Source organism: Chaetodon trifascialis, chromosome 8 (assembly GCF_039877785.1).
Source record: "Chaetodon trifascialis isolate fChaTrf1 chromosome 8, fChaTrf1.hap1, whole genome shotgun sequence".
NCBI classification, from domain to species: domain Eukaryota; kingdom Metazoa; phylum Chordata; class Actinopteri; order Chaetodontiformes; family Chaetodontidae; genus Chaetodon; species Chaetodon trifascialis.
The window spans coordinates 395,001-417,500 of NC_092063.1; the positions used below are offsets into that span (position 1 = coordinate 395,001).

Consider the following 22,500-nt stretch of genomic DNA (forward strand, 5'->3'; position numbering starts at 1 on the left):
CTTGTAGCTTGGGTTGGTGCGGGACAGAGAGTTGAGGGCGGAGGTGGACAGCATGGAGCTGATCTGAGCCTCCAGGTCCAGAGGAAGAGAGATGGAGCGACTCTTCGCTGAAGGAAGAAGTCAGAAAACCATCAGGCAGAAAACACAGAGAGGAATCCGTGCGAGCTCCGTCAGAGGCCGAATTCTGAGACTCAGACGAGCGTCGACAGCAGATTTCAGATCAGACGTCTGTGACATGTTTCTCTAAAGATCAACTCCTCCACAAGACACAAACTGATGTTAAAACATGACGAACTGACGATGACGGCAAACGTTTCCATGAGGACAGAAACCAAAATACTGTCAAACATCCAGTTTTTGAGGCGCGCGTGTGTGTGTGTGTGTGTGTGTGTGTGTGTGTGTGTGTGTGTGTGTGTGTGTGTGTGTGTCTGACCTGTCATAGCCAGCGTCTTGATGCAGGTCTCCACCTGTCCTCGGTGCTGCTGCTGCAGCCAGGGACAGTCCAGCAGTCTGACGGACGACTGAAGCAGCTGAGTGACGATGGTGTGGTGAGTCTGAGAGGAGCACAGGTGTTCACAGGTAAGTACAGGTCCAACAGGTGATCTACCTGCTGTCACTTCACTGCGTCATTACGGACACTGTGTGTCTCTTCCTGTTATTACAGAGCTCAGAGAGCAGCAGAACCTCGCTGTGTTCTGAAGGGTTTCCACCAGGGGGAGCTGTTGCTCAGCCTGCCCGTCTGTGGAGGTCCAGCTGGCTGCTGTCAGGCCTGAACCTCACTTCTGAGGACAAGTCCATGGACACAAAGCAGATCCAGCCAGACAGGAAGTCACACACAGGAACAGAGCAGAGAATCCAGTACATTTTCAAAATAAAACATAATAAAAACACGTCACAAATGTCACAGAGGTGCGCCAGGTGGCGTCTCACAGTGAGACAGTTTGGACCAAACTGATGTGAATATTTCCACTATGAACAGATTTAAGGTTGAGAACAGAAATATTTCTGCATCTGGACGGATGGAAAAGTTTCTTTCACATCTTAATTATCCTGATTTAACAAATAACTTATTTAACTTACTGCCCCGATTAGAAAGTCTTAATGTCTTCTTATTGCCTTCCTCTGTTCGTTTATCTCTTAGATGTTTTATTTACATGAACTTTGAATGAACGAACGAATGAATGAATGAATGTCTCTCAGCAGGCGGGAAAAGGACAGTGATTTTCTTATGTACAGATTTAAAGATGACATTTTCTGTCCTTATTTATGGGGGTTGTTGGCATTTCCACATCTACTGTGTGTTTAAGTGAACAAATAAATAAAGTTATACCATAAAATAAAGTTCATATTTTCCCAGAAAGAGGTTAGAACTCAACATGAATCAAACACAAAGCAGTAAAAGCGTTTGTTATGTCGATAAGTAGTAACAAAGTCTCAGCAGTCATTTCCACATCTTCATCAAAATGTGTTATTTGCTTCGTTCATACAGACATTCAGAAATACTGGAAATCATACGTTTGGACCGGAGAACGTCTAACTTAATCATGTTTCCACCACAGCCCCGGACCCTCGCTGATAAGATAAGATAAGATAAGATAAGATAAGATAAGATAAGATAAGATAAGATAAGATAAGATAAGAGCATCATGGTCCTGACCTGCAGAGACGTGCTGTTCTCAGAGAAGGGCGAGCTGAAGAAGGCGCTGATGGTGTCAAAGACCACGTTGATGATGTATTTCTCCAAGATGGGGTCAGAAAGACGCTTATCTCGTTTATTACAGACCTGCGGAGGAAGACAAACAAAGTGTGTGTGTGTGTGTGTGTGTGCGTGTGTGTGTGTGTACATGTGTGTGTGTGTGTGTGTCTAATGACTGGACGTGACTAATAACTGGGCCTCTGTGATGTGTCTCCAGCAGTGACAGTCGGAGCTCTTACCCTCGCCATGTCCACGGTGAAGTCTTCAAAAAGCTTCCAGATGTGGTTCGACGTGTAGATCTCCTTCATCTCCACCTCAGTGTCCACATAACAGTGATTGACAAAGTTCACGTAGGCCACCTTCACCTGGAGACAGAGACGGAGACAGGCAGAGACAGACGGAGACAGACGGATTTCAGTGACTTTAACTGTAGCTGCAGCTGGCAGTCGACATGTGGAAAACTTTACTGAGAGTGAGCGAGTCTGAAAGGTTAAAAGGCTGTTAAAGGCTGTATGGATAAGAGCAGTAAAGTGTGGGTAAAACACACACTCACACACTCACACTCACACACACACACACACACACACACACACACACACACACACACACTCACACTCACACTCACACACACACACTCACACACTCACACTCACACACACACACACACACACACACACACACACACACTCACACTCACACACACACACACACACACACACACACACACACCTCGGTGATGCAGTCCTCGTGGGTCACCACTCGCACCACGTCCTCCAGGGGCAGCAGCGAGGTACATTTGATCTCAGTGTAAACGTTCTTCCCCTCAGCGCAGGCTGCTAACAGCTCCACCAGAGAGATGTGATACCTGCAGAGGACAACACCTGTGCTGAGCTGCAGGATGAACACTTCCTTCATGTCTTCTTCAGCTCAATAAACTCTCTAAAAGCCTCTTGGATCAGCTGAAAATGCATCGTCACAAAGCTGAAACAGCCCGTTCTTCTGTTTTCCGTGGTTACCTGAGCGGGCTGCTCTCGCCGACGCCCTCCCTGCTCTCGGCCATTAACGCCAGCATGGCGTTGAAGGAGGTCTTGTCGTTGTAAAAGACGACGACGTCCTCGCCGGCGTTGGTTAACTGCAGAGAGATCAGAAGATTACATCGACGCACAAGCACACCGAGACATTCTGAAGCAAGGGGACGCGTCCCGTCCCGTCCCCGTCCTCACCTCGGTCATGATCATGTCCTGACACTTCTTGACGTACTTGCCCTCGGCCTTGATGATGGTGTGCAGGAAGTTGAGGTACTGGACGTGGCGGCCGTGCGTGGCCAGGCAGTGGATGAAGTGCTGCAGGACGCTCTCGGAGATCTCGCTGCACAGCTGGTAGTTGTTGCTGAAGATGTGCTGCACCGTCTCGGCCTCCAGCAGCTGCAGGCGGAGGAGGAGAGCGCGTCTTTAACTGATAAAGAACTTAAACCAGTAAACGACCATCAGAGCTGCTGCTGATTCACTTTCAGTCCAGCATCTCATGAACGGAGCAAACGTTTCGGAGCAGTGATGGTGAAGAGACGTCGACATGCTCTGTTTATGTTCTATCTTCTTTATCTGAAGGGTTTCTGATAGAAGCAAACGTCTCATCTTCACATGATGAACCCCTCAGATCTTCATCACTCCAGACTCAGAACAGACAAACTATCAGGATGCTGGTTGTTGTTCAACGCTGGTGTGTGTGTGTTTACACTGTTGGTGTTGTTGACTTGACAACTGACTAAAATGATTCGCCGAACCAAAATAAGACCTTTCTGCAGATCAGCTGATGACTTAAAGAAGCAGTGTACCCCGGGGTTGAGGAAGAGAGTGAGGTTCTTGTGCAGCAGAGCCTGGTTCTCCTGGTTCCCCATACAGAACTTCTGAAGGAACAGGTGAGTGTACCTGATGATCTCCTGCATCTTCACATCGTTCTGCAAACACACGGGCCGAGAGATGAAAACGTTAACAGCCGGAACAACGCTGCTCTTCTCCAATCAGCTTTAAGTTCATCTGTTTACTGTATTCCAGTTTCCAGATATCATTCAGCCACGGCTCAACGCATTCCTTATAATGCTTTTATTTTGGCGGCGACCAGTCTCACCTGGTCATAGGACACCTGCAGCAGGTCCAGCATGACTTTATGAGCTCCCATGTTCTTCAGCAACCTCTGCTGCTTCTTCCAAACTCCACTGCTGCACATCTTATTCAACCTCTCGAGGATCTGCAGAGGAGACGAAGCGATGAAGAGCGAGATGAAGGAAGGAAATCATTCTAGTGATTCACAGAAACGTATGAAACATATTTGTTTATGGGCAGGTTATGAAAACTGTTCTTTCTTCACATTAACTGTACCTCCTGGAGAACAAGAATATAATTTACTCTCCACTTAACTGACGAGGAGAAATTATGATGCTGAAACTGAAAGAGTGAAATAATTAATAAAAGATAAATAAAAATAAAATATGCTGGAAATCAGATTTCAATTACATCAAAGCAAATTCGTCTTTGCTCTGTAAAACGCTTCACTGAAGCTTCATCATTCCCTTAAAGCTGTTCACTTAATATTCCACACATTATTCACTGTGTGCTAGTTACCTGGAGAACAGGTATCAGGTATCTTGAAGGTTAGCTGTGGGGTTCTTCGTGGCTCAGTGTTAGGCCTATTACTGCTTACATATTGTAAATTATGTTTGTCAAGTTTGTGAAATGTTAAAATGTAGTTTATTTCCAGATGACACAAACAAAGAAAGGAAATACAAAGTTAGAACATAAAGAACTGGTTTGACAAACTCTCACTGGATTTAAATAAGACTGAAGCAAACTTATGAGAAAAGATGCTCAAATTAAAAAAACTACACTTAGATTTTGGGAGTGATCTTAAAGTAACTACGTACGTCTGAGACTACTGCTTTTAAAAATGAGGATTTCCAAGATTAGGCTTCACTAAACACTTTTTACTGTTCGCCAATAGTCCCGTTGCTGACTGTGTGAAGAATGAGGAAAGCAGTAATTTAAGTACTCATCAAGAATCACAGAATCCACAAATATTGTACAAAGTCAAAAACAAAGTATCTGAAAACACTCTCAATCAACAGAAAACCGACATGTTTTCAACGAGCATTTTTAATAAAGGAAGACTGAGGACAAACAAGTAATAAAAATCACTGTATTTCAGTTAAAGGTCTGAATTCACGTGACGGACTGAAATTACAGCACAAAGCAGTTTAATTAACAAATACAAAATGTTTGATCAAAATGGCTGAAATATTGTAACTTCTGTTTGCTGTTTCTTCTGATACTAAATAAGTTTTGTCTCGTCAGAATCTTTTTCATCTAAAACTCGCTGAACGTAAACTGAACGAGTTCAAGCTGTCGTCTAAAATCACAACGTACCTTTGAATGGAAATCAAGCGCATCAGTCACAAGACTGAAAGGCTAAAATGGATTATAATTAAACTCCAGTGTGGACAGTTTGTGTGATCTGCTGTGACTGAAGACGGAGATCATTGGAAAGCTGAGCTCATCCAAAAGGTCGATCAAACACAAGATCATCTGGACTTGGAGATTGGACACAAAGTGGAAACAGTTGAACACTTGGAAGTGAGAATCGACCGATCGGTAGTTTCGATTGGTTGAACTTTAGGAGTAATTGTACACAAAAGGAGGACTGTGGATCGTGTCCTCTGTCTCTCACAGTGTGCAGTGCTTCAGAGCCAGCAGGAACAGGAGGAATGATTACACCAGAACCTCCTTCAGTGTGCAGACAGTGAGGGATGCAGGAGTTGCATAACGATAGATTTTATAAAAATCCTTTTGTAGAAACATTTGGCAGATGATTTTATTCGGAGTGTTTGGGGGGAAATGATGAAATGGAATTATACTGAGCAGTAAAAGCCACCTTTGGTGACGAGACAAAGACAAAAGCATCACATAAACCTCATCAACAAAAAGACATTGCAGCACCGCCCCCACTGATTAATTGACAGGTGATTTCTGGGAAGCGCACGAGAGACAGACCACAACAGGTGGAGACCAAAAAACAAACCAAAAACCGAAATCACCTCTTAAAGGAGACCTGATGGACAACTGCTCTCACCTCTTTGACTTTCTGGTAGTTCTCGTTGCCCTTCTCCAGCTTCTCCTTCTTGGGTGTCGCGTCCTCTGATGCCCCCTGCAGGATGTAGAGGGTAACACAGCAGATGCAGTTCTATCTGGGTCTGGCACTGCATTATACACACTTGAATCACAAATCAAACTATTACATTAATACAGTATATGTGTTACGATCAGAAACACATATACGTGATCGGAAATTATGGGTCAAGTGGACCCTCAGGGACCCTCATAGCTTTGTTGACACAGAAGTCATTTGACCTTAATACTTTACCTAAATACATTTGAGATTATAAATAAGCTACTGTGAAGAAAAAGCTTTCTATACATCAAAACTACTTCTTGATATTTACTCTCGTTAGTTAGGAGCTGCCCTGCGATTGGCTGGCGACCGGTCCAGAGTGTACCCTGCCTCTCGCCCGTTGACAGCCGAGATAGGTTCCGGCCCCCCCGCGACCCCGAAAGGGGTAAGCGGCATAGAAAATAGATGGATGGATGGATAGTTAGGAGCTTTACTGCATGCAGTATGAAAACTAGCCATGGGCTTCACGACAAATTTTATGGTGTGCTGTACATCTTTCATTTTGTATGAATTTGACAGGATCTCTGAATCTCTGCCATGTTTCCAATCTGGTCGCTGATTCAAAAACAATCAACCTATGAGACCTTTGTAGGCAGCATTAAGAGCAGGGACGCATAGCTAGCTACCTAGCGATGTCTACGAAACATAGCAACAGAAAAATGACCCATGTTTGCAGCTGCACAGGTTGTTGTAAGTCAATTTAGAGACATAACAAGCTGTCTGTCATGGAAAACATTAACTGCTCCCAGTAACCACTACGTCAACAGATATGTCACTCCTTACTGACGAGTTAGATCAAAATAAAGCAAAATCAACACCCTCCCAAACAGAAATCCAATGTCACACTGAATGATGAGGTCAAATGAAATAGTAATTTAGACTGATTATCAGGCCAGAACCCAACTGGCTTGTTGTTGAATAGTTTGATATGCAGTATCTAAGTGTGTATAAGATCTACAACAATGATATAATGGCGTAATGAAGACATTTTTGTGTCTTTATTTCACTGTAGAAAGAAACAATACACGTAACATGCAACAAAAGTCCCAAATCTGAACCCCAGACCATGCAGGTGCACCTGAGACACCAGCAAGCCCCACACCAACATTAAGTACAGTGAGTTCAAAAACCAGGATGCAAACAAAGGCTAAAAAAATATTTTTCATCTTCTGGTTAGTCCAACCTTGATTCCAAAAAGCTTCAATGAGTAATCTTGTGCTGTTTTTGTTTGTTATTGGTTATACAGTTAGTTCTTTCCAGCAGCTCCGAGTGTCACTCAGCCATCTTAACAAGAAGACGCATACTTACTATTTCTGAGAAAGAATTGTCTTTGGGAGTTAGGACAGTAAGTAGCTTTGATATCTCTGTATGAACTCTCTTAATCTAAAGCTGTATGCTGACGATTCTGCACTTTTTACCACTGTCGACTCGTTGAGATATGACCCAGTTGTATCAGTTGTGGCAGAATCCTCAAACTCCACATACTTGAAACAGTCATTTAACCTTTTCGATATTAATGCATGTTATAATCATGCTTTCTCTCCTCACCTCTGCTTTCTCCTTCTTGTCTTTCTTGTCTTTCTTCCCCTCCCCTCCACCTGAACTCTTCTTCTCCACCCACAGTTCAGATTTCTCCACCAATGTTCGGAGGCGATCCAGATCTGCCTTGATCAGCTTGTAGTTCTCCACATCCTGAGCCGAGATCAGCAACTGGACCTGCACATGCACAGGTAAACATCTGGAGGATTAGCATGTTTGCTAACTGGGATGTAGGAGTGGAATCAAATGCTATTACTTCATTGCTACAGCAGAACCACTGTGTGAAGATGCTTGTGATTCTGCAACCCACCTCCTGTTTCACATTGGCAATCTAAAATATTTAGGAATTAATATCTCCCCCAAATGACAGAGCTGACAGATGACTCCACCAACCTACCACACTCTCTCAGTGGGCAAATTGCTGCAGTTTAAATGAAAACTTAACCTCATACTAATCACTGTTTTCAAATCACCTGAACAGGGGCTTGAACCCTGGACCCTCAGATTAAAAGCCTGATGCTCTACCAACTGAGCTATCCAGGCTTCAAATGCCCTGATTTCTGGAATAGATCATTACCCTGAGTCAAAATCCCAATTGCTACACTTGCCATGAACTTGGTGGATAGTACTGTCCCTTGGAGGTCAATATACAAGAAATGTTTAATCTTTACTTCACCAGGGACTCACTGCACATTCTGACATGACTCCACATGCAGTTTGATGCAAAGACGAAGATCTTTTGGCCAATCTTACAAAGTGTGAACACCATCAATGACACTGTTACCACACAGTCTGAAGAGCAAAAGACCAAATTTTTGTCTTGCAACCAAGCACAGACTTAACAAGATTACAGTGAGCACTTCAGAAATGCCATGATAGGTCTCAAGAGACAAGCCTTCATGCCTTCCTGATCATTTATAATGTGAACACTTGATGTGAAAGCGTCACCTGAACAGAGACTTGAACCGTGAACCCTCAGATTAAAAGTCTGATGCTCTAACGACTGAGCTATCCAGACTTCGAAAACAGAATTTCTAGAAAAAATCATCACCCTAAGTCGAAATACTAATTACTATACTAGCATGACATGACAGGAAACATCTTCTGGAAGAGTTCTGCAGACTTGGAGAATCAATGTCAATTCATCAAATGGTCAAGGGCCCTTGAGCAGACATTCTGCAAACTTCTGGGAGTCTGGGATTACAACTTCACGAGAATTTGCTCAAAAGATTCATATCAGTGAAAACAAGTGAGTTTTGAAGTTTAATGCTAAAATGTTAACGCTGTAATTAAGCTGCCTAAGTATGCAAGTAGTTTGTCGTATAGCATCTTTGGCACTTAACAGGTCCATCATCACCTCATTCCAGGCAGGAGGACAGTCAACCCTGATTTGCATGTTGACTAGAAAAAACAATCAGATTCATGATCTGATCTAAACATGGTGAAGTTTAAATCAAAATGCTCTAACGGTAACTGTAAACAGGGCCCTACAAATGTGCAGAACCCAAGGAACTCATGGGTTCTCATGACGTCTGCAGGTGCTTCAGCCTGTCCAGCTTCACATCTCTGCCCAAGGCCACAAGCAGACTTCCGGCAGACCTTCAAGAACAATGACAACAGCAAGAACCACAGATACTTCACACCCACAATAAACCACTCGCCTGAACAGGGACTTGAACCCTGGACCCTCAGATTAAAAGTCTGATGCTCTACCGACTGAGCTACCCAGGCTTCAGATGCACTTAAAGAAGTCATCGCTACAGACACCAAGAGTTTTTGGCCAACTTTACAAAGTACCAAACACTGGCTTCAACCAAATCTTTGTCTTGCAACCAAGAACAGACAAGCCAAGATAAAAGTGACCTCATGGTAGCTAATATCACCAAAGGCTCACTTCATGTTGGACTTTACTTGTGCATGTTTTCTTTTTCTTGTTCACCCGAATAGATGAGAGATTCACCTGAACAGGGACATGAACCCCGGACGAAAACACAGTCAAACATACTAAATCGATCAACAGGTAGTGAAGTATTAGAAAGTGAATTGATTTCTGATTAGATTATTTATTCATTGAACACTGGGACACAAAACCCCGGCAGAACATGATAATGACGTCAATGCAAACATACTGACTCTCGTCAAAAGCATTGCATTTGTTACTGAAGTTTGGCCTGTTGTCTGCCAATCTGCACGACTTTTGACTGTCACAGCTCAGCCAGCAGTCCAAATTACAGTTACACCTTCTTCACTTCATCTCACATCTGTGAGAAGGTTCTGTGGAAAGTATGGTGATTCATTAGGTCGAGGATTAGAAACCTTATCTTTTTAGGTTGAAAAGTGAAACGTTTAGGAAAACATGTTGGATAATGGCTTTCAGCCAATAGTCATTCCCAGCCCTAGCACTGTGTACACTATTAATTCTGCATGTTTGTGTACCTGTTTGAAGGTGTGCAGCACTTCCTGTCTCTGACTGAAGTGCCTGAAGAGCAGCTGCAGGGCTCCAGACACCAGAGGAGGGTAGTCGTGCATGGTGAGGTGGATCAGCACCCGCAGGAACATCCGCCCGCCTTCATCATCCACCTCCAGGATACTGTTCCCCTTACTGTACATGCGTGTAAGAGTGAAGCCTGATGAATGAATGTGTACATTTAGATGTCTCTACATGAGCAACATGGACATGTGCTGAATTACATACCCGACTCCAAACATGGCCTCTGCCTGCTCGCCAATGTGCTGCAGGTTGATGGTGGCTGAGGAGGGACAAACACACAGAAGGTAATACACAACAGGATCTAATCTGTAAAAAACTGGAGATAATTCATTTGCAGGTTTAAACAGGAAGTACATCTATGTCACTTTGAAAGGTATGTGTTCACAAACATTGAATGGAAACAGGGAAAAACGTGGTGTTAACACTGTCTCCAAGTTACAACCCTAAAATAAACATTTGTACAGTTTTCCAGATTCTACCTGTTGATTCCATGTTGACTGGGACGTCTGGAAGCATCGAGAGAAGTAACAACACACACCTTAACCAAACTCTGCATTATGTGTGTTCAATCATACCATGCACATACACACAGGAATACCAGACAGTAATCATACTCTGGAAAAAGGTAAGTAAGAATGTCATTTCCTTCATCTAATCAGAAGCAAGTCTCATTGAAATTACAAATTCTTTTTCTATTGAAAAAAAAAATCAACTTAACACAAAAATACCCATGTATGAGTGGACGAGGCATGAGAGTGTGTTTCCATTGGCCCTGTGAGTACCTGCGTGCTCCATGTTGGTGGTGGCGTCGGCATCGCCCATGGGATAAACATCCACAAACTCCTTCTTAAAGACAGAGAGCAGGAAGGAGAGGCGGTAGTCCAGGCGAACATTCAGGATGAACTGATGAAGAGCAGAGTTTGGCTGAGTTAGAAACCGTTTCACATGAAGACAATGAGGATCCATTGACAGTCCCAGCCTGAGTTTATCAGGTCAGAGATGATGAATCGTTTCCTTACATATAATTAAATTAACACTCCGTGACAATGTGAAAAAACCTGAGTATTATTGGCATCATAAGTGCAGACTTTACGGCTGAGCTATTGGAGTGAATTGTATAGAAAGTGACCACGAAGGGTTTATTTCAAATAATTTAAGTCATATTATTCACCTGTAGTATCTCCAGTATCTTCAGCTTGGTGTCCATCACTGTCAGGTCCATCTTGTCGATACTATCTTTGCTGCCTCTCTGTCCATCAAGTCCTGCACCCAGCCCCGCCCCTCTGGTTCCTGGACCTCCAAATAAGGACTGCTTCCTGTTGAGGACCATGGTGGACATCATCTGACCCATCCCATGTATGGAGCGCTTCACGTTCTTCCCTGCAGACAGCAAAGGAAAATAACAACGCTGAGTCTTATTAACTTTACAACATTACACCTGAAAAGAGAACGAGAGACTCACGCACAGTCTTCATCACTTCAAGTCACTTTATTAATACCACATTTCGGTTCTAAAAACATGACATTCTGGGTTAGGTATGCAGTAAGAAATCCATCCATCCATCCATTTTCTATACCGCCTATCCCTTTTGGGGTTGCAGGGGGGCTAGAGCCTATTCCAGCTTCAACGGGCGAGAGGCGGAGTACACCCTGAACCGGTCGCAGGCAAACATGCAAAGACAGACAACCATTCACACTCACACCTCGGAGCAATTTAGAGTCACCAATTAACCTAATGAGCATGTTTTTGGTCTGTGGGAGGAAGCCGGAGAGAACCCACACATGCACGGAAGAACATGCAAACTTCACACAGAAAGGCCCCGTCCAGGGATCGAACCGGCAACCTTCTTGCTGTGAGGCACGCGCACTAGCTGCTTGTGCCACCGTGCCTCCCGCAGTAAAAAAATCTTCAAATTGAATTAATTAAATCAAACATGACAGACAAAGAAGACTGTATTTGTTAGTTTAGGTTAACAGTAGGGCTGCACGGTGGCGCAGCAGGTAGTGCGGGTGCCTCACAGCAAGAAGGTTGCCGGTTCGATCCCCGGGTCAGGCGGGGCCTTTCTGTGTGAAGTTTGCATGTTCTTCCCGTGCATGTGTGGGTTCTCTCCGGCTTCCTCCCACAGACCAAAAACATGCTCATTAGGTTAACTGATGACTCTAAATTGTCCGTAGGTGTGAGTGTGAATGTTTGTCTGTCTTTGCATGTGGCCCTGCAATCGGCTGGCGACCGGTTCAGGGTGTACCCCGCCTCTCGCCCATTGTAGCTGGGATAGGCTCCAGCCCCCCGCAACCCCGAAAGGGATAGGCGGTATAGATAATGGATGGATGGTTAACAGTAACCAGAATAGAGAGTACCTGATCCATCATCATGGAATAAGAGGCCAGAGTATCCAGGATTGGGTCTACAGTCAATGATGCCTAACAGGGTTCTGGTGAGTCTGAGCAGCTCAAAGAAACTGTAGAAACCAAAGTAGATCAAATGTCTGGCCAAACTCACCACCTGGAGGAAGACCAGAAGAAAGGAAGTGACCACAGGAGAGAAGTGGAACACTGAAGGATGGAGAAAGTTGTAAAAGCAGAGAGGAAGAAGAGCAGCAGGGATAGACCTCATATGTGAGTTTGTTCTTCTCCTCGTTGTGGAACGGCACCTCATCGTTCAGGACGTTGTTGAGATACTCCTCCATGAACACCATGGTGTTGGAGAAACGGTTCTTCTTGTTGTCTCTGCTGTCGTCCATGTTGGAGTCATAACTGAGGATGATACACAAGGTCAACTCTATTTTGGATCAAATCACATCCACAGACCATCTGCTACTACCAACCTGAAACAGGATAACTTGAACCCTGAAGAACTCAGTCAGACCCAGAAGAATACTGAACCTTTCTCCTTAGCACCAGAGTTCCTGCAGACCCTCATAAATAATGACAACTGCATGAACCCACATCAGACAAATCACCTAAACAGGGACTTGAACCCTGGACCCTCAGATTAAAAGTCTGATGCTCTACCAACTGAGCTACCCAGGCTTCAAAAACCCTATTTTCCAGAAAAATCGTCACACTCCCAACTGATATACAAACATTTCATGAACTCAGTGAATAGTGCAGTCACTTGGCCTGCAAAACTTGTGGACGCAGACTTTCTGTATGCCTCCTCCTCAAGATTAAAAGTCTGTCGCACTACCAACTGAGGTGCCCTGGATCTACATGCCAAAGAGTGGGATCCCACATAGTGGGAAAAAAAACATGCAAGATAAAAACACACTTTTAATGACATGATGATTCCCATAAAACACTGCTGTAGTATTAAAATCTACCAACTCTTTAATGGTGATGGAGGTGGGGATCTCGGTCCAGAGGCGGGCAAACTTGACAGGCGTCACCAGCTCCTGTGGGTCTCGGTCTACGTGGGCGTGGAGCATGAGGCGACAGAAGGAGGCCCGGAGGTCAAATGGCAGCGTCTCGTCCATCATGCACAGAAAGATGAGCTCCACATCCAACTGCTTGGAGATCTCGTCTATGGCCAGATACTGACGGTCCAGACACATTCTGGCAAAGAGCTTCAGCTGATACCTGAAGGCGTCCACAGAGACAGACAGTTTCCATGAGCTTTATTCTTAGATTAATTTACAATATCGCCTTTTCATTCATTTCCTGCGGATGACCCCTCTGTACGTGTTTACCGGTAGTAGGTGAGGACGTTCTCATCGTGAGCATTTCCTTGTCTGGCCTCCTGAGCCAGCTGTCTGATGCTCTTCTCCTGTCTCTCATTGGTCTTGTCTGTCCACACCAGCCACACCTACAGGAAGGCACAAGAATATAATCCAAATTCAGGGAGACATTATGAGCAATGCATCATCAGATGTTTTAAATGGGCAGAAATGAAAGTCTTTGAATGCAGTGTGAATTGTTGTAATAATGTAAGCTGGAAGGACTCCGATCAAGGAACTCATTGACATACTTTGGCTGTTTGGTCAGCATGTACACAGCGTGCAGTACTGCCGTCACACACCGTGGTGCAGTATATACAGTATGAACCAGTGCATCCTGGTAACCGTGTGCTTTGATTGTGACCAGGGAAACGTTGCTGCGTGTCATTTGTGCAGGTAAACAAAGCAATGAAAAAACAAAAAGGTAAACAGTAAAAAAGCAGTGATGCAGGCACCCACCTCATCCTCATCTCCATAGTCATCCATCCCCATGTATTCTCCCTGAACACCACCAGGGGGCGGCTCTCTGGGGACACGACGTCTGGGCGGAGCGAAACAGACATCAAATGAAATTCTGACATGTTGACATTGAAAGCATAATTTAGAGGATGAGAGGAATATAAAACATACGCCATTATTCATTTATATTTTGGAAAATTGGCACCATTAAAAGCATGCGACATTAGCTATCATCAGCTCCTGTTTGCAGAGCTTTGTCCTGCCGAATGTCTGCTGCAGACCACATTCTGTCGTTTCCTGATGGTTAAAGTGCCGTCCAGAACCGTTAGGTGAAAAAGGTCAAAGGTCATGCCTCCCTCCCTCCTCACTCTGTCTTTATGAGGATGTCCTGGTTTTTGGGGTCCAGCACACATTTACAGATGAGCTCCTGAGTGACGGGAATGGCCACGTTATTGGACACACACAGGTCTGACAGGTAGTCCAGAAACCTACACAAACACACAAACACAATCTAAGAATAATAAACTAACAACAACGGACTGACCACCCCCCCCCCCCGCCTCCCTCCTCAGGTGTACCTGGGCTCTCGGTTCTTGCGGACCAGACTGACAAAGGTCTCCACTTCGGTCTTGGTGATGTGTTTCTCCAGCAGTTTCCGGTTGTTGTGCAGCAGGGCGGTGATGGTGTCCTCAGCCAGGATGTCATAACCGATCTGACTCTGCATCACACCGAACTGCTTCGCTATATGCTCCTGGAGGTGGGAGGAGGGGGAGAGCGAGGGGGAGCCAGAGGGAGAATGACTGAAGAGGGGAAATCTTTTTGCTTTTCACCTCCCTTTGTATTTTAAATTTCTGCTAACAGTAACGACCATTGCAAGCATCCCTGTCATCATCATCATCATCATTTTTAGCATCTCGACCATCATCACCAACTCCATCATCGTTGCTCTGAGCATCTGTATCGTCAACATCATCATCAAACTTGTGACCAACAGGTGACGTCTCACCTCAAGGTCCATTTAGTAGCCACTTTGGAGCCTTCAGCTTCAATCTGTCTGCTGTCTTCTGCAGAGAGTTTGCTAAGCTGTCATGGAATTGTATTTCTAAGGATTTTAAGGCATTCTGTCAATTCAGCGAACTCCACCTGCTGATGGAGCTCGTGATAAGATTGAAAGCTTCAGAACAGCTACAAAATGGACATGAAGGGGAGAGTCTTCTGTCATCTAATCATCACCTCCATCATGATGATCATGATGATGATGATGATCATCATCATCATCATCTCTTTCTTCATCCTTTAGGATAAAGTTGTTGAGATTAAAATCTTTTATGGGAAACTCGGTCAAAGTGGGAAGCAAGATAAGATTCACAACAATAAAAACAATACAGACACCGGCGACTATAAACAAATTATACAGACGCTTAAACAGGTATTCAAGTTTTCAAAACTTCCCCAAGTGAAGCAAAAAACAAGTAATTAGAAGCAAATGTCATTTGAAACTGATGTGTCATTGAAAAGACAGTTGCAGGCGGATGATCACCATCATCATCATCTTCCTCCTCACCTGGTTCTTGCGGTAGTCCTCCTGGGAGTGCCGGAGGACTCTGTAGCAGAGTCTGAACATGTACTGGTAGGGAGAGTTCTTCTGGTCTGCCAGCTCCTCCAGGCGCAGCAGGGGGCCCTCCCCTCCAGCCCGATCCTTAAAGGGAGCCTTCACGATGCCAAAGATCTGAAGACACAATCACACACGAGGCACCGCTTTGTTGGTAGTCCTTGATGTTTTCCTGAAACATTTCCTGCTTGTCGTGAATCCACGAGGGAGTTCTGATCATACCTGCTTGAGGATGTTCTGTTCTCTCATCAGTTTCTGTCTCTCTCGGTTGGCCTTGGTCATCACGACATCCAGGACCGGCTGACCGCTGTTGACGACATCAGCCACGAAGAAGACCACGTCCTCCAGCAGCTTGATGGCAAATCTGATCAGCAAACACAGTAATTATCAACTCTTCCTCGAGGTCTTCCTCCCTGTCTGCTGGAGCTCAGGTTAAAATGAATCTTCTGCTTAGACATGAACCAGTAAAACCAGATCTTTGGATTTGGAAACAGTTCTGACCCTATAGTTCCATCACTTCATCTTATCTGCATCAAACTGCCTGGACAGACATCGAATCTACTTCCTGAATTCACACACAGGTAAGTCAGAGCAGCTGCACTCCTGTATTCAGAGGTGGAATGTATCTAAATACATTTACTGAAGTACTGCAGGGTCCCTGTACTTTACTTGAGTGTTTCCATTTGATGCTACTTTACCGGCGGTCGTTCTGGCTGATGAAGCCCTGGCTGAACTGGTCCACCACGGTGCTCAACATGGCGCTGGCATCGTTGGCAAAGTCCAAGTCTCTGATCTCCATGACAGGAACGGAGACGATGGCAAACGCCTCCTTGTCCTCTTTAGTGGGACACGTTCCTAACTGCAGGAGGAGTTATTATTAGTTGTTTTATAAACCATCAGATGTTGAGTCCTGTAGTTGCATTCGTAGCATGTGGAGCATGTGTGAGCGTGACGAACCATCAGTCTGATGGGCCTCTCCTCGTCGATATCGATGGGGACGTTGGTGCTCTGGATCCAGGTGTTGGTGCACAGATGTCTCAGTCGTACGTACGAGTTTCTGGAAGACAAACATCATCAGGTTCAGGTCTGTCACTCTGTGGTTTAATCTGCTGCTGTGACAGAAACGCTGCTTTCACTCACTAATTCATTGCAACCAGGCTGACTTTGTCGAACCCGGTAGGGTTCAAAGCGCGAAGACGCTCCTTTCGTTCTTTAGCTTAAAAAACTTCCCAGTCGTTCAACAGGAAGGAGAGGAACCGCAGTCGCCGCTGCGCGTCCTTACCGTGGCACGAATGAGTCGGTCTTCTGCAGCGTGGTTGGGTCGAGCTCGAACAGCGAGGCGATGTCGTTCCCGTGAGCCACTGCCACCAGCTTGTACTTAATCCTCTCGCCGTGATAGCGCTTGTTGCTGCGACTGCTGTCCATCTACAGAGAGGTCAGAGGTCAGGGTGAGGCTGAGGAGGTGGCTGAAGTACACACACTGGCCTCCCTTTAAGGTGCTTTCTGCTGTGTGCTGACATGTCAGTCAAACAGTAAAGTCGTTGTAATTCAGTCTTCAGCCTCTCTGGTGCTGATGAAGTGACAACAGTACAGAGGTCAAAGAGTGACTCACCGAGGACGGCGGCTCCGCATTGTCTCCTTTATAGCCAGGGTTCTCCTACAACAACAACAACAATAACAACAACAAAACAACCAAGTATTCACACAGTGCTGTTATTTATCACTGACTGTGAGGAATCAGGACGTTCCTGTCAGTCTGCTGGTGCTTACCTCAGCAGCCAGGTAGTTGCCGGTGGCCAGGTGTTTGAAGCGGTACAGACTGTTCCAGTGTCCCGCCCCCCCACGACATGGGTCATGATGGACAACCTGATGGTCCAATCAGCACACAGAGAGTTTAAAGCAGCGTCAGCTTTAAAGGAAACCGTGTGTGTCTGTGGGTGTCTCTCTGTGTGTGTCCCTCTGTGTCTCAGTGTCCCGGCGTCCCTGCGTACCTCCACCTCCCACAGCGCGTTGGAGCTGGTCGCTGAGGTCGCAGACTGTCTCAGTGTCGTCCGGAGGAAAACGTGCAGTTTGCTCTTGTACTCGTCGCAGGTCAGAAACTTCTCCTGCTCGGCGTGAAACAAACGCACGACGTCGCCCTGACAGACAGGAAGTGACAGAGGCGTTAAAGTCTGCAGCGTCTGTCCGCTCTGCTCGCTGGTGGAAGTTCGACTTGACTAAATTTATTTAAGAAGTATTTTAACTGTTCAAATTCAAATCCAATGGTTGAAATCAAACTAGCAAAAGTACATGAAGTACTTTAAATGAGCTCCACCTTAAGCCATAATGCCATGAAACCTGACAGAAGCCACTCTGCATTATGGGTACTTCTCCATTTTGCTGCTAATACTGCAGTAAAATTCTGAATGTAGGACTTCCTTTCAGCGGAGTATTTTTATGCTGCAGAATTCTACTTCTGCTGAATGACTTGAATACTTGTGGTCCTGTAAAAACTGCTGTACTGTCTCACTCACTCCTTTGAGTACTTCCTCTCTGTGGTCGCTGAACATCATGAACAGGTTGATCTTCCAGCTGGTGTTGCAGTTCACAGAGTTCACCTGCAGAGGGAGGAAGAGACACAGTGCGACCCTCGTCAGTATCAGGACTACGTTCAGTCCTGGTCTCGCCTCAGCGTCAGTACTGAGCGTCTGTGTCTCACCTCCTTGCAGCCTGGATGGTCGGTCAGCTCGTAGTTTGAGGCGTGAAGCGGCTGACCGGCGTTCACTGGGTTCAGGATCACTTTATCTCCCACAACCACCTGCAACAGGCAGCAAACACTGAATATTCATATAGCAACTACTGCTACTACTACTACAGCAGCGTGAGTCGGCTCAGCTGGATCAGGTCCAGACTGGGTTCAGGTCTCAGTTTTATGCTCAGCCCACTCGAGAGCTTTTTCTTACAGTCCTCGCCTGAAGATGAAGGCGGTGAGCTGCGACTGAAAGCTCCAGAAAAACATAGAAAGTCCAGACTGTGACTAATGCTGCTACTACAACTACTAATAGTACTACTCCTATCACTGCTACTTCCAGTAGTACAGCTGCTTCAACTACTACTACTACTCAAACGTTGTTTGTACAGTAACCACTGCTACTGTACTACGACAACTGAATTATTACTGAAACTACCATTAAAAATAATAATTCATCTACTGCGACTCAGCAGCACTAACAAGTACTTTTACTGTAGTTTCCTCAGCTGTAGTATTCTGATTTTAGTTGAAATATGAAGTCTTTATTATGACTGTGATGGTCATGATTATTGATTTTATTTCTGGGATTATTAGAGAAAAGGTCATTGGAGACATGAGGCTGCTACGGAAATCAAGTCCATTTTGATATTTCTGTGTACAAGTGTGAAGTCTGCCCTGATGGTGGCGCTGAAGGCATCAAATCATGGGTCTGTAAGCTGGTCTGCAGCGTGAGATGCGTGTTGTGAAGTGCTTTACATTGTCCCCGTTGGCGCGGAGCTTCCAGAAGGGCTGGATGAAGAGCCAGGAGCCCTCGTTCCCCGTCCCGTCCAGAGTGACCCGCATGGCGTTCTTCTCCAGCAGAGCCGGCAGACGCTTGTTCACCGTCAGGTACTTATTACTCTTCATGTGGAGCAACTGGACACAGAGAACATGCATTCTAGATTATTCCTCACCTTTTACATCATTGAGTGTGACTTCTGCGCTGTCTGCAGCAGGAGCCAATGAGCTTCGAGCTGAGGGCCACAGACAGGAAGTCAGACAGTCACCGAGCTGCTTCATCCTCCTCAGACACACGGTGTGTGTTTAAACATGCCAGAGGCGCGGCTCAGTTATCATCTGTACGGTGCTTTAATGCAACCCTGTCCACACCTTCAACACACACACACACACACACACACACACACACACACACACACACACACACACACACACACACACACACACACACACACACACACAGTGAGAGTCTGGGTGTGGTTGCTGTTGAGTGAAACTGTGTCAGATTGTTAAGATAAAGACATCTGCAGGACAAAGGCGTGTGTGTGTGTGTGTGTGTGCGTGTGCGTGGGCGTGTGTGTGTGTGTGTGTGTGTGTGTGTGTGTGTGTGTGTGTGTGCATGTGTGTGTGTGTGTGTCTCTTCACTCTGAAGCAAAGTCAATATTGACCCTGACAGATAGCAATACATCGATACACAGAGCAAAGCACAAAGACTGTGTGTGTGTGTGTGTGTGTGTGTGTGTGTGTGTGTGTGTGTGTGTGTGTGTGTGTGTGTGTGAAAGAGAGACTTTAAACTCAGCTGCAGTTTCCATCACGTCTGTAGAAAATACTTGAAAGGAGTTTAAATTAAAGAGTATTTGTTGATGAAATGAAGGAAGAGTTCAGTGAACAATGTCCAGGTAGAGACACGCTGTCTTCACTGAGAGACTGTCTGTCCAGAGGAGGACAGAGAATGAATGACCATCACCTGAAGATCAACATCAGCTCAACCAATCAGCTTCTGCTGGACGACGATGCGTCAAACATGGACGCTGCTGCAGAGACGCTGCTGACTTCACACACGTTCAACGACAGCAGAAGATCTGAGCCATCAGACAGTTTGAAGGTGGACACCATGATGATGTCACAGTGAAGCTGACCTTTGACCTCCTGGATATAAAATGTCATCACTTTTCCCTCTGAGACATTTGGGTGACATTTTGTCATAATGAGCGGATGAATTCTTGTGGCTCGTGAGGTCACAGCGACCTTTGATGGACGGACGGACGGAAAACACGAGGCCTCTGGTCACAGCTGTCGCCGGCGTGGACACATAAAAATAGTCCCTACAAACAGAGGCTCTGGACTGGGGCCCCCCTGACCCCTGCAGGCCCTGGATCAGGACCTTATTTCAGTGCTGGACCTGAGTTTCCTCACTGACGCTGACATGTGACAGCAGATGTGCAGCTTCAGGTTCAACCCATAAACAACATCGACATGTTTGTTCCTCTGTAGAAGAAGTCACTCACCTGTATGACAGTGCCATATTTGACAATGTCTCCGTGGACTTTCTTGTTTTCTGTCTCGTTCTGCTTCTGCTCCAGGTTGGACGCATGCTGCAGGACACACACACACACACAAACACACACACACACACACGCACACACACACACACACACACACACACACACACACACACACACACAGTTACTCAGAACATGGTGTAACATCTGGGCATCTTCCAACCAAACACCGCTAACAGCAAACGTACGTCAGATTAACTGCAGCGTCACACCATTCAAACAGATATCACTTTACTCATTTCTCTGTCAAGCTGTCCAAAAAAGACAGTCTTATGTTTGTGTGGGACACACAGCTAAGGTGTGTGTGCGTCTCTTGCCTGTAGTTTCTGCAGCAGAACCACATCAGCAATCTTGTCCTTCTCATGTTTGGCTTGTTTGGCTTTCCAGAACTGTTTCTGAGCCGAGTACCGGCTCATAGGACACACCTTGAAGAGACAATCTGAGTGAGGACAGAACAGATGGACAAAGTTCAGCTCAGTGAGACAGTGCTACCACGACGTGTCTGGTTTAAGAAGTTAGTCCTGGGGTAACGACTGGTCAGTGGACCAGCATGTGAAGTTCATTAGTTGTTTTGGTTTCAGAACGTCAAACTGGTGAAGCATCTGACATTAAGCCTATCTCTGATGGTGTGTGTGTGTGTGTGTGTGTGTGTGTGTGTGTGTGTGTGTGTGTGTGTATGTGTGTGTGTGTGTGTGTGTGTGTGTGTGTGTGTGTGTGTGTGTGTGTGTGTGTGTGTTTCATTCAGGGCTTCATTTCTGACATTTGACCAAATATAGCCTTTGTTTCTGAGCTGATTAAAGACAATCAAATGGACCTTTTAGATTACTGGAAATATTTGATGGGATCCTCATCGAACCCTCGTAGAACGACACTGAACAAAGACACAAAAAGTTTTGTCTTTTCTCTCATTAAATAAAGATCGAAGACTTTTTCTATGCACACCAACACTTATTGGTTTACAGACTCAGCTTTCAGGCTCAGCTCTGCGCATCAGATCAACTATCATCAGTCGAACCTTAAACTTAGTGGAAAAATGTTGTTAGCCTGCTGAAGAAGCTAACATATCGACACTAGCCTGTCCTGTGAAGCTAACATTGACATTAGCCTGTCGGAGACGCTAACACTGAATGTAGCCTGTCGGAGAAGCTAACACTGAGCCCAAACTCTCATGTGAAACAGATTGTAATATAAAATCTCCCCTAGAATCTAGCTGAAAACATAAACATCTTGTGTCAAATATTTGATTTTAGTGGATTTTGAACTCATTGCTGATCATGATAAAAAGGTAATGGTACAGATAAGTCCTTTGAAAAACACGTCAAGCTAACCTTTAACAGCATATTAGCTAAATTACCTAGCTAAAATGCTAATGCTAACATATACATCTGCCACCTGCAAATCTTATTCTCAAAATTCATAAAACATTTAAATGGGCCTTTGAGTTCAGACAGACGTTGACAGAAGCAGCTTCTCAATGTTTGCCTGCGACTGCTGATTTGCCAAACTGAGATGACAACTGTTATTTACAAATGTTATTAGCTGAAGTTAACTAATTAACTTTAAAGTGAGTGTCATGCTAACAGGCTGAGGCTAAAGCTAAATGGTGTCATCATCTTCACCAGTTTATGATCCAGGTAGAAAACAGAGAAATAACGAGTAACGTCAGCATGCTCCTTTAATACTGTTGCAGATAGTTAGC

The 22,500-nt window shown here is 45.1% G+C and overlaps 1 protein-coding gene and 3 non-coding genes across 4 annotated transcripts in view; all 4 read right to left on the reverse strand.

Annotated features, from left to right (window-relative positions):
* itpr3 (inositol 1,4,5-trisphosphate receptor, type 3) overlaps positions 1-22,500 on the reverse strand; it is a 49,467-nt gene that overhangs the window by 15,524 nt on the left and 11,443 nt on the right. The window contains exons 3-37 of the mRNA XM_070967870.1: positions 21,119-21,240; positions 20,748-20,834; positions 19,219-19,377; positions 18,430-18,528; positions 18,245-18,328; positions 17,723-17,869; positions 17,502-17,597; positions 17,344-17,388; positions 17,014-17,156; positions 16,689-16,788; positions 16,430-16,590; positions 15,954-16,095; positions 15,684-15,848; positions 14,698-14,870; positions 14,488-14,607; positions 14,120-14,201; positions 13,634-13,749; positions 13,272-13,523; positions 12,557-12,701; positions 12,306-12,450; positions 11,119-11,327; positions 10,730-10,850; positions 10,152-10,206; positions 9,893-10,058; positions 7,466-7,633; positions 5,819-5,893; positions 3,824-3,943; positions 3,531-3,653; positions 2,920-3,120; positions 2,713-2,828; positions 2,426-2,561; positions 1,936-2,061; positions 1,658-1,783; positions 434-554; positions 1-107 (exon numbers count right to left, since the gene is read on the reverse strand). The exon at positions 1-107 is cut by the window's left edge and continues 75 nt beyond it. Of these exons, the coding sequence (XP_070823971.1) occupies positions 1-107; positions 434-554; positions 1,658-1,783; positions 1,936-2,061; positions 2,426-2,561; positions 2,713-2,828; positions 2,920-3,120; positions 3,531-3,653; positions 3,824-3,943; positions 5,819-5,893; positions 7,466-7,633; positions 9,893-10,058; positions 10,152-10,206; positions 10,730-10,850; positions 11,119-11,327; positions 12,306-12,450; positions 12,557-12,701; positions 13,272-13,523; positions 13,634-13,749; positions 14,120-14,201; positions 14,488-14,607; positions 14,698-14,870; positions 15,684-15,848; positions 15,954-16,095; positions 16,430-16,590; positions 16,689-16,788; positions 17,014-17,156; positions 17,344-17,388; positions 17,502-17,597; positions 17,723-17,869; positions 18,245-18,328; positions 18,430-18,528; positions 19,219-19,377; positions 20,748-20,834; positions 21,119-21,240 (4,553 nt within the window). The remainder of the gene's footprint in view (positions 108-433; positions 555-1,657; positions 1,784-1,935; positions 2,062-2,425; positions 2,562-2,712; positions 2,829-2,919; positions 3,121-3,530; positions 3,654-3,823; positions 3,944-5,818; positions 5,894-7,465; positions 7,634-9,892; positions 10,059-10,151; positions 10,207-10,729; positions 10,851-11,118; positions 11,328-12,305; positions 12,451-12,556; positions 12,702-13,271; positions 13,524-13,633; positions 13,750-14,119; positions 14,202-14,487; positions 14,608-14,697; positions 14,871-15,683; positions 15,849-15,953; positions 16,096-16,429; positions 16,591-16,688; positions 16,789-17,013; positions 17,157-17,343; positions 17,389-17,501; positions 17,598-17,722; positions 17,870-18,244; positions 18,329-18,429; positions 18,529-19,218; positions 19,378-20,747; positions 20,835-21,118; positions 21,241-22,500) is intronic.
* trnak-uuu (transfer RNA lysine (anticodon UUU)) lies at positions 7,927-7,999 on the reverse strand. Its single transcript has one exon. It is a non-coding gene; the product is annotated as a tRNA-Lys (tRNA).
* Positions 9,115-9,187, reverse strand: trnak-uuu (transfer RNA lysine (anticodon UUU)). Its single transcript has one exon. It is a non-coding gene; the product is annotated as a tRNA-Lys (tRNA).
* Positions 12,905-12,977, reverse strand: trnak-uuu (transfer RNA lysine (anticodon UUU)). Its single transcript has one exon. It is a non-coding gene; the product is annotated as a tRNA-Lys (tRNA).